This window comes from Lepidothrix coronata, unplaced genomic scaffold (genome assembly GCF_001604755.1).
Source record: "Lepidothrix coronata isolate B3197 unplaced genomic scaffold, Lepidothrix_coronata-1.0 Scaffold106, whole genome shotgun sequence".
NCBI classification, from domain to species: domain Eukaryota; kingdom Metazoa; phylum Chordata; class Aves; order Passeriformes; family Pipridae; genus Lepidothrix; species Lepidothrix coronata.
Genome location: NW_016690286.1, coordinates 2,640,538 through 2,656,205, shown reverse-complemented (window position 1 = coordinate 2,656,205; position 15,668 = coordinate 2,640,538). Strand labels below are relative to the sequence as shown.

Sequence of the window (15,668 nt, the reverse complement as noted above, 5' to 3'; positions counted from 1 at the left end):
CCAGAGGCCAGCAGGCTCTGCCGTGCTGCCAGGAACCAGCACTTTCCTCCTTCAGGCTGCTCAGTCCTGAGTCCCCCGGGCTTCTGTACACTGGCTAATTACAGTGCAGGCCCCAGAGAGTGACTCCCTCAGTGCCGCAGTGCTCAGAAAACAGGGCACCCAGCTTCAGCAATGGTGACGTTCACAGGGTGGCCGAAGAGGCCCCGAGGTCTTCCTGCACATGGAATGGGGATTTGGCATATGCATGAACATGGAGCTAAATAAGACCAACTGAAAAGCTGTTTTTCTGAACGTGGAGCCCCTGAGATCTGAAGATAAAAAGGCAGAGGTGCACTGACTGCTCCTTGATACCTTATGTGGCTAGAATTCAAGAGTATGACCAAAAACAATCAGGAAAAAAGCCAATTACATTTTTTCAATATTAAATCTTTATTATATACAAAAATATTTTGTTGGGAATTAACAGAATTTCATCATTTGTACATTAATATTTTTATGTTTGGCTGTGTTTATTGTGAAAATATTAGCTGTGAAAAAGACAAGGAGGGGGGTCTTAGAAAACAAGTCACAATTTAAAAACATCCCACGTAGTAGCTGACTTTATCAGTATGAAGTCACAATGCTAAGAAGTCCCATATCCTAGGCCTGCTCTACAGTACAGTATTCAAACAATTAGGTACTAAATAATTTTCAGGTTTACATTAAAAGTCTAGCTAATAGTTAACTTTTTTTTTGTAGGAAGTTTTCAGCTAAAGAAACTAATTTTTTTACAGGAGAGCAGTTTTGAAAATTTTACAAATGTCAAATCCAGTTTAATTTAATATGCTGTAGAAATGAAAACAAACAAACAAAAACCACAAGAGCTTCCAACTGGCAAAACCAATTGTGAGAAGAAGCAAGGTAAGGAAACACAAAGCAACAGAGTTCTAACAGACATTTAAACCCAAACACTTAACCAAGATTCTACAGTTCTTAGCCCAGTGTAGGGTGGGAGAGAGGCAAACTTTCTTGTATTTTAAAATCCACAGAGGTGGTTCCCCTCCTTATACCACAGTGCACAATTGTTACACACGGGCAATATATGATGGGGGACCAGGGGCAGGGAAGGGATGCTCAACATGCATTTTCATAGGGGGAAAAATGTATTTCAACAGTTATCTCCATATATAACTGTGTACAAGACCTAAACCAACCAAACAAAAATCAGTCAAGTTTTTCTTTGCAACCAAGAATTTGGCTGCCAGCCTGGAACTGTACAAAGCAGTGCCATTCATTTTGCACTACACTACGTATCGTGAGAGGTCAAATAACGGAGAAGTTACTTGGGGTTTTGGAAGAGGCTCTGCTGTGTTTTAGGTAAATGCTGGCTACTTGTGGAATAATACTTGGCTGAGCCATGAGGACAGCCAAAGTTGCACGGAGAAGCATTGGCATGTAGCTGCTGCCGTAAAAGGGAGAAGGCTAAATGGGAAAAAGTGTTTCCAGGACTACTTTCAACTATGTTGTCCAATGACTGCCCTAATAGCAAAAGGAACTCCATACCCAATGAAAGTAAGAAATGGTTCCAAATACTGAGAACAAAATTAATTTACTTAAAGTGTAATTTATTCCATAAAATATAAATATTGCTGAACCCCTGCTGAATAAATTCTTTTTGTGGGTGAAATTGCTTTAGAGCCTTCACCAAGCTGGGGTTTGTTTTTAAGCCTGTACAGATAAATCTCAGCTGCAATACCAGCAAATGAACTCAAGAGTTCAGCAGTTGAAAATGGGACCATTTGTGGAATAGCATCCCACCATGGAGAATTCAGGTAAATTAGCAGATACTGCCTGAATTACTTGCAGTATTTACCCCTAAGTTTTACATGTATGTGTGTGAACATGAGCACACTTTTAATATGTTTGGAAGCCAACACTGCCTGTAAAATAACCCAAACTGGTTATTTTACAAGCATTTTTACTCTATTTTTAAGTGTCTCTCTTGGGCCTAAAACCAGTAAGTTACACTAGTCCGAAATACCAGTGTTTATATTGACTATTATTTCCTCTACAAGACATGAGTGGAGAATCCCAGACGCTTTCCATCAGAAAGCCCGTTAAACATACCTGAAAACTGAGAAGGAGAGGCTAAAAAAAATAAAGCCAGAAAAAAAGAACAGGGGGCCAGGACTTCAGCACTGTCAGTCATGACAGTCCACCAGAGAAAGCAAATTAAAGTACCTTGAAGTACAGAAACCCTTTCAGTGGCCCAGGAGAGGTTCTGGGGGGCAGCTGGGAGCTGAGGGGTACTTAAGGCAAGAGGCCTAGCAGACTACAAGTCTTTGTATCCAGTAACCACTATGTAGACATCAATAAAGTGATCTCACCACTTTTGCAAAAGTAGTATCATGAAGTTTGGCAATAACAATGTGGTAGTTGAACCCTTCGGAATTTGGGTGAGGCAGGAAAGAAACCCTGCATGAAACAAACAGTCTGTACAGATTTGCGTGACAGATGTGACAGAGCTCCAGCTGTATTTCTTTTAGAGCTGCATTTAAGAGGCACAGCGAGCGAGGAACAGCATCTGCCTCAAGGTTCAGTCTGAACGGAGCAGTAAGCTAGAGGAAGCCTGGATGGGAAACCAAGGAATAGGTGAAAGAAGTTTGAATTTATGTACACAATATTAGCTCATGCATAAGGACAGGTAAGAACCCAAATAAGGTAAGTTCCTTATTTGTGGACTGCTCTGCTTGATCATCCTCCACTGGTCCTTAAGCATTCCAGACAGGCCAGCTGGGCTCAAGGAGGTACCCAGCCAAGGATTTTCTGTGTTTCAAAGAGAAAAAAATTTTCCTTTTTCTCAGCTGAATCACCCTTTTCAAAACAAAACCAAACCCAGATGACTTCTGAGCACTGAGCTGCAGGCAATTTGTACAGCAAGTCACTTAGGTGTGATTTTAGAAGATGCAGTGAGTACAGAGGATGGGGAAATAAATGTCACATTTTGAGCCTATCCAAGATGTGACAGTTTATATAAACACAAATTCAAAAGCGATGAGCTGATCCACCATCCTGCTTCACAAAGCTTTTGTATGACTAAGTACACAGAGCTGCCCTGATCTGAGAACACTGCACAAGTTACAGATACTCCGTTGGTTATAAATTCAATTTTCCTTGCCTACAAAGGTCTGTGATTGTGCTCCAAGTTTACCTTCACTGTATATTTGCAGAACATTTTGAAAGACTTTTATAAATCTATGCAAGATGACATACTCCATTATAATTATCCCACTTTCCATTATAATTATCCCACTAAACTTGAACTGCATCTTGTCACATGATGCAGAACCTAAAATAGACCTGCTAGTAACATTTAGAGACAGCAAGGTAATCACCTGGGTACGCATGCACCAGGGTATTTACATGAAAGTTGAGATTGGTGCACGCTTAAGGGAATTTTTGGTGAATTCAGGGAAATAACTTACAGGTCTTGGCATACTGACTGTACTTCTATGTATAACTTTTCATTCACAGGGCAACGACAGTGTTTCTTCTATAAGTCTCTATATGTACAGAATTTTACAGCACCTCATGCACTGTCCAAAACAGATAGAAATTACAGATAAATATAGAATTTTTTAGATTGAAATATCTGTATATTTAGAAAAATATACATTAGTAAACACAATAAACCAGGTAGAGAAGTGTACCAGTTCTAAAGTCTCACATGCAGGTACATTTCTGGATTAAGTCATGGTAGCTTAGTAATGTGATAACCAATGAGCATTTTTTGTTTTACCATCCACATACATACATATACACAGACAACTACTTGATAATTTACTTTTCTAAACTACTTAAATATTTATCTTGTGATACATACCACATATCTTAAACATTTAGCAGCATCTTCACCTCGCTCAGACACACCTATTGTAATCATTAACAGTCAATGTAAAAAGTTTTCCTGTTAGTATCTGGAAAATTAATGTTTAGTACAGAATGAGATACATGAAATCCCAGTTATTTTAACTCCTCTGAAATACTTCAAACAGCTGTTCTATGAAATGTTTTCACTTGCTCAAAATGAGCCTTTCATAGTGTCTTTCTCCCCTAATTGCACAATATACAGGTCCCTGTGTAACAGCTGATCCAGCACACCCTGGCAGGTTGGGACTATCACTGCTGTGGATGTCACTGAAATGGCACCAGCACTGTAAGAACCCCCAAGAATGCTTTTTTAAAAAAAAAGTCACTGTCATTCTCATGCTAGTCATCCTACCAGGTAGTGACAAACTAAGCAGAATATCTGATGAAAATCTGTTTTTGCTAAAAAACAAAACCAAGACCCACCACTGCAAAAAAACAAGCCAACCTTTCTCCCTCTCTCAACATTAAACATGCCAGTATGAACCCTCAAGATTTAAAAGATGCAAGGAGTGTGGTGTTTGGGTTGTTTTCCCCCTTACAACCTGGCATGTGGACATCCAGATAAAACCTGCAGACACTTCCATACAATCATTGCCTGCAACCTAAGCAAGCCATCTTCTCTTATTGCTTAAGAATTGTACTGCTCATTGGCATCTACACTACCACCACCCAATGCTCAGCCACCAGGCTGCACTGTGCTCACTGCCTGATTTAAACACACAGTGCAAACCTGTAGCAAATGCTAAAGCTTTAGGCTTCAGCAAATATGTGGATATTTTGGAGATTGCTAACTAGGAGACTCTTTCGACAGTGTTCTCTCTGGGATGGAAGCAGAAGGAGCAGAGAGCTTATCCTGACTAAACCTTGGTGTCCATGTTTCATGTGTCTCATTTGGTTAAGTAAACTTAAAGATAAAAATAAGTGATGTTTGCAATATAAAGTACTATGGTGTGTAAACTGAAGAATCTTCTCATTCCATTCATTAGGGAAGAGTGAACTCAGCCCATTTTTGGCATCATAAATAAGAGTATTTTTCTAACTCATAATGAAAAGGCATCATATCTGTCCAGACAGCACATCTTATTTACAGCATATGGAGGTCTCCTATGACACAATACACAAACACAGTTCAGTCATGTTCAGCATAGAGTGCCAAAAGCAAATCATTAAAATAGCCAAGCAACGGCCCTGCTATCATTTACTGCTACATACAAAACTTGATCCATTTCTCAAAGCAGCCTCTGAGTGATAGGATCACAGAACATGTTTCCTGGGAAAGGAAACTAAGAGTCCCATGCTGGTGCCACATTTAAAAGCTCTGCCAAACTTAAACAAAACCAGAGAAAACACATCCCGAAAAGTATAGCAGTAAAACAAAGTAGTGGTACAAATTTTCCTTAGAGAATTTCAGATTCCCTCTAAAAGACTGAAATCTCAGTATTAAGAGCCACAAAGATTTCCTGTGCTATACACAAGTTTGACTGACATTTTCCACATACACTGCGATTTAAAGTCCCCTCCGCCCCTTTTCCCCCACAACAACCAACTTCATAGGCTTTGTAAAAATCATTTGTAGTATATGGGTGTTTTGAGGGATTTTTTTTTAACACACTTTTCCTGTAGTGCATCTACTCCATTTTTTCTTTTCCTTGTGCACATAAAAGTCTTTTGAGAGCCCCAGGAAGCAATACTGGTTTTCAGTGTCTAAGCCTGTCTTCCTCCAGAAATAGTTCTGAGGAAGCTGCCTTTTGATAGCATTCCGTGTCACACTTTGGTGTGGAGAAAGAATCCAGAAGCCAGGTGCCTGTCACCAGATGGAAGAGAAATTAAACAGATGACTTCAGTTTAGACACCTAACCCAGTACATGATGGTGAATCTGACTATATACAACAGCTGACACTATAATATAAAACATGGTCACAAAAAGAGCTCGTCTGAGCAACAAGCTGTCTTTTTGTTCTGTTCTCATTAAGCAGAAATTTACATCAGCCTAAGTTTTGATCAATGAACTTGAACCTAATACAAATTATATCAATGAGCCTACTGAGGGGAGAACTATCACTAAACAAAAGAAAATACATTGTAAAAAAAAAGGTATAAACAACATTGCTTTTTAGTAGTAAGCTTCCAATTCACAAGCTATCTAATGAAAAATGCAATTAAAAACAATGTGAGAAAAAGCACAGTAATGCCATTACGCAACACTCATAAAATACAGCAGTTGATCACACACAAATATTTAAAAGATAATTTAGAACCCAGCCAGACATCACTGGAAATGAAGCCACAGATCACTATACAAATATAGAACAATGTTCTAAGAAAAGAAAATGCCTTTTTTTTTTCTTTAAGCAGTCTGTTTTCACAAGTGTGAATAAATAGTCCTAAACATTAAGTGTCACTTACAAGGCTCCACATTATCAGGTTCTCTCTCAAGCTACTTCACCTTTATTCAAATTGCACTGAATTACCTGGCATATGACTTTCTAATATCAGTACTTCAACTCTAATGGGCTAACAAACAGGTTGGCTCCCAAGAAAGCTTAATAAGCAGCTTGCAAGGTATTGCTCTATGTTAACTTAGGAGACAGATATAGGGGAACCTACATAAAAGTTACCTAAATCAAGAGATATCAAGAACTTGTGAAACATCAGGAATGCACCCACATTAAGCCGAAAGAAGCTGGAGCAATGGAGTTGTTTGTTGCTGCTTGTAATATTTAAAATTCTGCTCCCATGAAATTTTGATTTTTTAAGGAATTTAAAAAAAACCCGAAGAAATTAGTGTTCTTTCCTAATAAGAGCGATACACTTTTGATCAGTTAAACACTGACATTAACAAATTTTACAAAAATTGTTTCAAGTATCCTTTTTTTAATCACAGTGAAAATGTAAGACCAAGATGTAAATGTTGAAGTGAATGACTGAAAGTTTCTTAGATGAAAAAGGCAAAGGTACTAAATCAAAACATAGAAAAATGCTTAAACGCATTTCCTTTATGTGATATGAATAGAAAGGTTATCTGTAAAAAGTTAGAAAAATTAAAATAAATTACATATTTAAGTACACTTTCTCTTCAACATTTTTATAAAAATTCAGAACAGTGTACTTTTGAATATACACAGAGTAAAAATGCACAGGTGCTGTAGGTTATCATCGGTATCTACATGTCACATTTGCTGCTGTTGATTTTATTTGTTACTTAAGCTCCTTTTGAGACATCTCAATACACCCAGCTGATGGGGACCCACTGTGGCTCCAGCCTCAGTCTCTCAATGGCAGTCTGCAGCTTCTCGAAGGCTTTGTCCAGGTTGTCATTGACAATGGTCAGGTCGAAGTAGTGGTTGTACGCTCTCTGGATCCGGGCGCTTTCATCTACTGTTTTTTTCAGATCAGTGTCCTGTGGAAGAGATTTTGAAGGATTACTAAATCTAAATCTTACTAAAGATTTGATGATAAGACTTGGCAAATCCTTATAAACACAGAAGAATATCCCTTCAGTACATATTACAAAGCTATATACTGAATATATTTAAAAAATAAGAAAAGTTTTCATTTACAGTAAATCCATGCAGAACTTTAGTTAAAATACATTAAAAGGGCTGAAAAAGTTACAAGCTGTGCCAATAATGTTAAATATGGTAAGAAAATGTTTGCCAGTCTTGCAATTTTGAATCATTAGAATCATGTGAACTTGGGCTGGTGTGCACAACGGGTAGTTAATCCTTTTGTACGTGCAACTGATGATCCAACCAGAATAAAATTAAGGCTTTAGGAATGACTGAGTCAATCAGTTTTGTAAATATATTTGTGCCCCTTTTACTTCCACAGAAAGCACCAAAAATCCAAGATTTAAATCAGTATGAAACAAAACCCAATGAAAGATACATTTCTATCAGAATAAAGCTCTAGAATACTATATGGCTTTTAGAGGCAGCATTTCAGCCCTGCTCACCAGACACTGGTTTGTGAACTACTGCTGCATTATTGTAGTTCTGACATGAGCTACAAAATATGCAAGAAATTTATATTCCTACATTATGAAGGTACCTCTGAGTACATTTTTGTGTTTCATTAGTCCTACATTCTTAGAAAATCCCTCTCTGCTTTTGCACCATAGAATTTTTTTTGTAAGCAGTTATGAGATTTGTCCCCCTTTACAATATTTACTTTCATATTTTCAAGTCCTGACACAGTTGTCAATACAAAAGCCAAAATGAAAAAGTAAGTTTGTGAATAGCCTTTCCTTCACAGTAAATGAAGGAGACAAGTAAATGTATGACTACAAGAGCCAGAATTTTTGTAATGGAATGGCTTAGAATGCTAGAAATAATACAGACAGACCCACTAACAAGCAGAATATCATACTTAAAATTACATTTGTTTTTCATTTGTTGAGGAAGCACAAGAATATGAAATAGGAAATCATACTCTATACACATGTGCACAGATACAATTCAGAATCCGTAAAGACACAAAAATGCATATTTGAAATATAACTATGCTCTTTATTATTCAGAAGGAGAAGTAATAGAGAGGCAAGGATGTCCCTTAGGGAATCAAATATTAGAAAGTGCAGGAAATCATTTTTATACTTGTCTGGACAGTTTTTAACACTGGCTTCTTGTATATGCACCACAAAATTCAGGGGACATTTGGGGCAGGGAGAAGGAAAGGCTGAGCATCCACGGAGATACTAGAATATAATATAAGATAACCAGAATCCATAACTAAAAATCACACATTCATTTAGTGGAATACTAACCCTCCCCCCATTTTACTGCTTGGAATGCCTTGTCAGCATTATTCAAGATATTGCTACTAAGCTGCAGCACTATCTTTGTGAGTCGTCAGCAAACCTCGGCTTTTCTCCGATGGGGAAGTGGCTCTGCTGAACATAGAGGGTAGTTTTCTTAACTGCTCATCTGGCTTTTTTCCTTTGCTCCTGCAGATGGGAAGTTCATGCCCACACAGAATATTTATGATTTGCTGTGCCTGAGGAAGCATGTCTCATTTCCCTCTGCTACACACCGTGTCTCAGAAAGGCAGGGAAGATCTAATTAATAAAACGGGCCACTTCTCTGTATATGACAAATCCAAGGAACTTCAGGGGAAGAGAAGCTGTTCAACATTTCCTATTCTGGCAGCTCTCAGCCATTTCTCAGTGCAGCACGTGCTGCTGCAGCAGTTGAAACAAGGACTACCTGCATTCTTGGTTGTTTTTATTGGGGGTTTCTTTGTTTGGATGGTTGGAGTTTTTTGTTGTTTGTTTGGCTTGGTTTACAAAAGCTGCAATATCTTTCCCAAGGATGACAGATTCCATTTTTAAGGCACACGTGTATTATAAGACAAAACTGAACAAAGATTTTTGGGGGAGAGATATGGAAAGTCAAGGAAAGACATTTGCATAAAAGAACAATTCCCACCATGAAATATCAACCATTTCCTGCAAATAATCAAAGGTGACACTTTCCAAAGAACACATTACAAATAATTTTTGTAATCAACACTTCCCTGCAAGAGGTCTATTTTTAAGAAAGAAGCAATCTTCCTTATACGTAGTATTTGATTAACTTTTACTAAGTAATCAGCAAAAGTCTTGCCTAATTTTTCTTATAGACATTAATTTCAGAACAAATTCAACCTAAAATAAAGGTAAAAATTTTTTAAAAAAATCTAAGAATAACCTGTTCAAAGCAAAAGCAAATAAATAAGAAATAATCTGCTTACAGTGAGAAGTTTGGTTGTAATTCCAGCATCTACCACAGCCTTGTGCATAGCTCGCAAAGTCTCCAACTCTGGAGCAGCAATAAACACTACATAGGGCATGAATTCTGAAGTCCTCAGTATTTTCAGGGCCTAGAAGCAAAGAAAAAGAAAAAAACCCCAAAGTTTGAGAATGACTCACCACATATCCCCTTTACTTAAGGGGCACTGCAAAACTAATCTGTTACAATGGACAGGAACACACAAGCAAACACTCTTATTTCTATTTTAGAAACTCCTACACAGCTTTTTGAAATGCTCGACATCCTTCCTTCCTTGGCTAAAAAGATTATTTACTACTCTGCAAGTCTCCTTTTTCATGCAGAATCTAGGCTGGGTTTTTTCCATCTTTCTCTAACGCATTCCAGTGAGGTGGCACAAAGGCATGAATCCAGTTGATATTGTAATCTTGAAACCAGATAAGAAGCCTTCAAATTTTAACGCATACCTCTTCACCTCTTCAACGTTATACTCCTACGTTTGTAGTGGAACATTATAAATGACATACCTGTGGATTTACATCCAAGATGCAGGTCCTTCCTGTCTGAACAACTTCAAGGATGGAATCAATTTTGGTGCCATAAAGATTTCCTTCATATTCTCCATGCTCTAAATATCTTCCAGCTTTAATATCCATCTCCATTTCAGCTCGTGACACAAATCTGTACGCTTGCCCATCTTTTTCATCATCCCTTGGCTTTCGTGAAGTAACTAAACAAAAAATTTAAAATATAAATTGAATGTTTTCTTTTTATATTTGGAATAAAAATATGAGACTGGTCTGCCTATTAAGTTAGGGAGAATATAATATGCATTAATATACAATTGTAATTGTTCCATGTACAGATTAATTCATTATTCTAGTGTAAGTTTTAAAACTGAACACAGCCCCTTCTGTTCCCTTTATTTCTATTCTTTCCTCTATGTTTCTTACTCATTTGCCTATTTCCTTTGTATTACTCCTTCACACAATATATAATACACATTCATGTTGTATTTTTGGTTAAATAATTATTTAAGTGACTTGGAAATCAAATGGAAATTTAACTCTCAAATGCCAAATGTACTTCTGAAAATAACTGAACACACAACAAGATCTGCCTCATCCCACCCCCAAACCTTTGCTCGCTGTATTTGCCCTTGCTATTCAGGATAGAATTACCTAAGCTAGCTATAAAGAAAGTTACTTAAATATCAGAAGCAGCCCAGCCACTGTTGCAGAATCTTAGAGGAGGCCAACTGATGCTGCTTTCCAGGACAACTTACCCTTTAAAATAAGGTAAATTCCCTGCAGCCAATATTTAAGTAAAGCATTATCAATTCTCTTGGCTATTGACTAAACTGTACAGTACAGACATTATTTAAGCAAGAAAGTAAAAATAAAATAAAATGCCCTATTGAATTATTATTGACTTTGCAATCCTATCACCATATTAACTACCCACTACTTGTATTTAATCAGATTTGAACTCTTGAACATATTAAATGTAACAGTGAATGGATTCCTTTGGTAATACTTTTATCAGCACTTGGTGCAACTTGGTGATACAAGTGGAAAGCGGTCTCTCCCTTCCAGTAATTCCTATCAACTTCAATATGATAGAAAACTCAAGTCTCAGTGAAAATGATCTTCTGAAGCTATTAATGATAAACAATATTACTAGAACATCTGGTTTTAGTCATAATTCTACAGAAACATTAACACTATAATTTATATAGCATTTTAGAGAAACGATTAATTCTGAGGGTTTTTTTAAAATAGAATAAGAATTTTAGAAGCAATAAAAAGTCTATTACTATTTTGCCAATATAAAATAATGAGGTTCCCAGGGCAAGATTTCCTTAGAAAAGTAACACTGAGAAGTCGACCTTATTATCAGTCCTATATACCAGTTCTAAACACCCTGGCTAGTTTTGGTGTTAAGAGATTCAGAAAATGAGAGAGACTGGTTCTCTCATGTTGCACAATTCATCTTTCAGACCTGTCCCTCCTCCCCTGTTATCATCAGATCTACTTCTTCCCACTGAAAACAGAAGGGAACAGACTGGTTTTGGAATTCTGAAAAGCATATGGCAGAGAATAATAATGTAGCTAGGGTGGACTTCTCTGGTCAGCAGTCAAACAGGAGGGAGCAGTTAAAAAACATAAAGGTCTTGAGAATGAGCAAAGTATCTGAAAGGTAGGCAAGGAAACAATACTTCAGTAACGGAGGAGCATTTTTTTCTGCAGCTGATAGAGAGAAAAAATGAAGGACCGTGGACTTCAAGTTGGGTGTATAAACACTTCAGTTTTATTGGACATTTCTTGCTATTCCCTACATTTCTAATACTAAAGCAACAATTTATAATGACTAGGATGCTTTCACAGGTGGAAAACTAAAAGGCAGACGTGAGAAACTCCACTGGCTGTTCCTTACAGAAGGCTACTAGAAACTTCTAGAATCTCCCCAGTAAGGGATGGTGACTGACACTGAAGAAACCCACAGACTGAAATACTGCACAGACAAAAACTGGTTTTCTGCAGCATCAGTAACATTTAACTGCTAGTTACAAATATTTTCACAGTCATCATATGTTAGTTCATTTGTCTGAAAAGAGGAAGTGTCTTTCATTTTCCCACTCTATATAATTTTTATACTCTGACAAAAGTAATCCTACACTGAATCATTGGGATAAACATCGGGTATTTTCCAGATAATCAGAGACTTAAAGTATGATATGATGATAGCAATGCTGACAACTTACATGGCACTGTAGTTCCAAACCTAGTAGGATTCAGTACTATGAACCTGTTCTTCAAACTTCTTCGCCCCACTCCTTGGGCCCCAATCAAGACTAGTGTTTTCCTTTGAAAAGGAGGCATTTTGGCCACTTCCTCATAGATCTGGATTTCATGGCGATCAAATTCTAGATTGAGAAATGTACAAAAAAGTTTAATACACAGTCAGTGCTGTAAGAAAAAAAACAACTAAGCAGTCCTGCTATATTTCAAAAGATCCCATGTGAATATAAATAGTACTCAAAGGGCAGTAAGTCTAATATGAGCTTTTTTGCTTTAAATTGGTTTGGGAGCGAGATAGCTATCCCTCCATGGACAGCATCAAGGTCAGATTCTCACGTTTACTTCCAAGGAGAAAACTGGAGTTTGATCAGAAGGGAAAAACTGTGATTAACAATTAATGAGTTTTTACAGAATCACAGGATGGTTGAGGGTGGAAGGTACCTTGGGAGGCCATCTGGCCAAACCACAATGCCCAAGCAGGACCACCTGGAGATGGTTGCCCAGGACCACATCCAGACAACTGTTGAGTATCTCCAAGGAGGAACACTCCACAACTTCTCTAGACAACCTGTGCCATTGCTCGGTCACCCTCACAGTGGAAACAGTGTTTTCAGAGGGAACCTCCTGCGTTGTTGCTTGTTGACTCTTGGCCTGTTACTGAGCTACTCTGAAAGAGGCCGGCTCCATCCTCCCTTCAGGTATTTATACACATTGATGAGACCCGCCCTGATCCTTCTCTTCGCCAGGCTGAACAGTTCCAGCTCTCTCAGCCTCTTCTCACTGGAGAGATCTCCAGTCCTTTCACTACCTTTGTATGCCCATGTCTCTCTTGTACTGGAGAGATGCTCAGATGCCACTTTTCAGGTGTGGCCTCACTGATGCCAAGTAGAAGGGAAGGATCACATCCCCTCAACCTGCTGGAAACAAAGCTTTTGCTTTTCTTCTCTTTTAACACCCAGTTTTTCTCTGACTTCCACCTACCAAATGATGCACTCAGCACAACCATATCTTCACTGGTTACTATTGCTTTTAAACCATAAAAACTATCTGATCTATAAAATTTATGATCAAATATTTTACTGCAAATCTTTAGATACATTAGACTCTGCAAGTTTAGAAATCTAGACAACTTTGACTCATATGTAATATTAAGAGATACCTGCATTTCTTGTAGTGAGATACATCATCTTTTTCTTTTTTTTGCTGCTTATTGTTCCACAAAAAGGCCCTAAAAATAAAAAATGATATGAACTAGCAATTTTTGTTAAATCTGTTTTTCCAAAGCTTACTTACACAAATATATGAAATTTTAGATTAATTTAATATATAAGGACTATTTTAGAATTTTGTATGTTCTAAGGCAGGAGATCACATCTATTTACATACACGTCAAATGGTATAGGAAGAACTGAACACAAAGAAAAAAAATATTTTCCTACAAAGCTTTGTAAAAAGCAGCAGGAAAATCCGTGTTTTGTTAAGTAACTTTCAGTGCATACTAAAAATCCTATAATTTAAAAAAAGAAAAGTTAATTCTTATGCCTGTCCCACCTCATTCAGGTTTTCATCAGCAGATGGCAAAACTGATTCAGGTTTGAATCAGTTCATCCCTGAACACTAAGCAGAGACTTTAGCCTTTGTCCTTCAATCAAAGTCAAAATAAAATATTTAGCGTTTCACAATATTCTGTGTAATCTCACACAGCAGTTTTTTATTATTTATGACGGCAGGAAAAGCAAAATGAATGGAGCCAGAGCAAAAGCTACTCCTGAAATTCACTAAATCTCACCTGAGTTGTCCCAGTCCCTCCTAACAAAGGCCTTTCTCTTCTCTTCCAGGAACTGGCTGGGAATTAGACCTGCACTTCCTCCTTCTTTGACATGACTAGCCTGGGGGAAAAATAATACAAAAAAATTATAACTTGTGAGAAGCACTGAGCTCATCAACATGGTGTTGACTTGACTTCCATACCACCAGAGTTTCTCAGTGGTGAATATTGACACATTTACTACTGAAATTTGGAAATTCACTCAGATGTGGATATTAAAGTTCTCCTTTACAGGAACACTGTCTTGCCATTGAGTATTACAATTCTGGAAACTTAAATAAAATAGATACAAGTTTCATTACTGGTTCCCATTAAGTTAGTAAGCTCCTATAGCCATAAACCTTTAGCATGAAAATATAAAATGGAATTCTATAGCTCCAGATATTGAACTCTCAGGTGACAAAACAAGATTTTCTAGTACACAGTACACTTATTTTGTCTTTTGGGCTGCTACAAACAGGTTCCAGTGCAGCTTATTAACTGCCATTTCACAGCGAATGCCATTAACACGTGCCTAACTGTGCCTTCAAACTCCTTTCACTAAGTAACTACACATTTAAAATCTTAGTAACTCAAGTATTCCTTGTAATGAAAATTTGGCTAAGATTCTCTATAAAATAATTTCATGGCAAGCTCAATTCTCAGCAAGCTTAACATGTACAAACACACAGTTATGAAATGTTATAATTCTCCATACATCTTTCGCTTGCATAAATCTTTCATTTGCTAATAGGAAATGTTTGCTTTCCAACTTGTATGCTTTTACCTATGACTAACTCATTTTTTACAGTATGAAGTTTTCATTAACAGTCTGGCATTTCTAGAAAGTACAAGGAAAAAGTAACTTTTTTTGCCAGCGGCATGATCTGCATAGCAATACACTATAGCGATTTAATACATTTCAATTTTGCCACTGATCAAGTATTGAAGATTTATTTCTCTTGGACTCCCACAAGTTACAGCTGGAGAATTTGAAAAGAAATACAGAAGTCAGCATGGTAGCTAAATGTCAAACTACTCCAGAGTTTTGGAGTGTCTAACTTCTGAAACTAATTAAGTTGGCAGTAATAAATTTTCTGCCTTCCCTCATGCTTTTTATTCTCTTTCTGTCACTGACAAGCAACAAAATTCAGCAGTTGATTATGCATACTCAAATATTTTTGTTGCTTTTAAAGAAGTCGTATATATTGTTCTCAAGTAATGTCTGGCTCTCTACTGCTTTTTACCTTGCAAAGGGTGAACAATGTAGGGGTAGCAAGGGAAATTAATAATGCTAAACTCTTTGACACTTCTAATTCTGAGTACCTCAGTTGAAAAAATCCTAAAGGTTCACTCGGCCCACTTTCAAAGGCACTCATGATGTTTAATTCTCTGTAGAGTGT

The 15,668-nt window shown here is 37.3% G+C and overlaps 1 protein-coding gene across 10 annotated transcripts in view; it reads right to left on the bottom strand.

Moving 5' to 3' along the window:
• Nucleotides 1-405: 405 nt before the first annotated feature.
• Nucleotides 406-15,668, bottom strand: part of MPP6 (membrane palmitoylated protein 6) — a 58,372-nt gene continuing 43,109 nt past the window's right edge. For all 10 annotated transcript variants that reach the window (XM_017823887.1, XM_017823886.1, XM_017823888.1 and 7 more), the window contains 6 exons: nucleotides 14,248-14,347; nucleotides 13,618-13,686; nucleotides 12,422-12,583; nucleotides 10,185-10,387; nucleotides 9,641-9,769; nucleotides 406-7,310 (listed from right to left, as the gene is read on the bottom strand). In XM_017823887.1, the coding sequence (XP_017679376.1) occupies nucleotides 7,134-7,310; nucleotides 9,641-9,769; nucleotides 10,185-10,387; nucleotides 12,422-12,583; nucleotides 13,618-13,686; nucleotides 14,248-14,347 (840 nt within the window). In that variant the 3' untranslated portion in view covers nucleotides 406-7,133. The remainder of the gene's footprint in view (nucleotides 7,311-9,640; nucleotides 9,770-10,184; nucleotides 10,388-12,421; nucleotides 12,584-13,617; nucleotides 13,687-14,247; nucleotides 14,348-15,668) is intronic.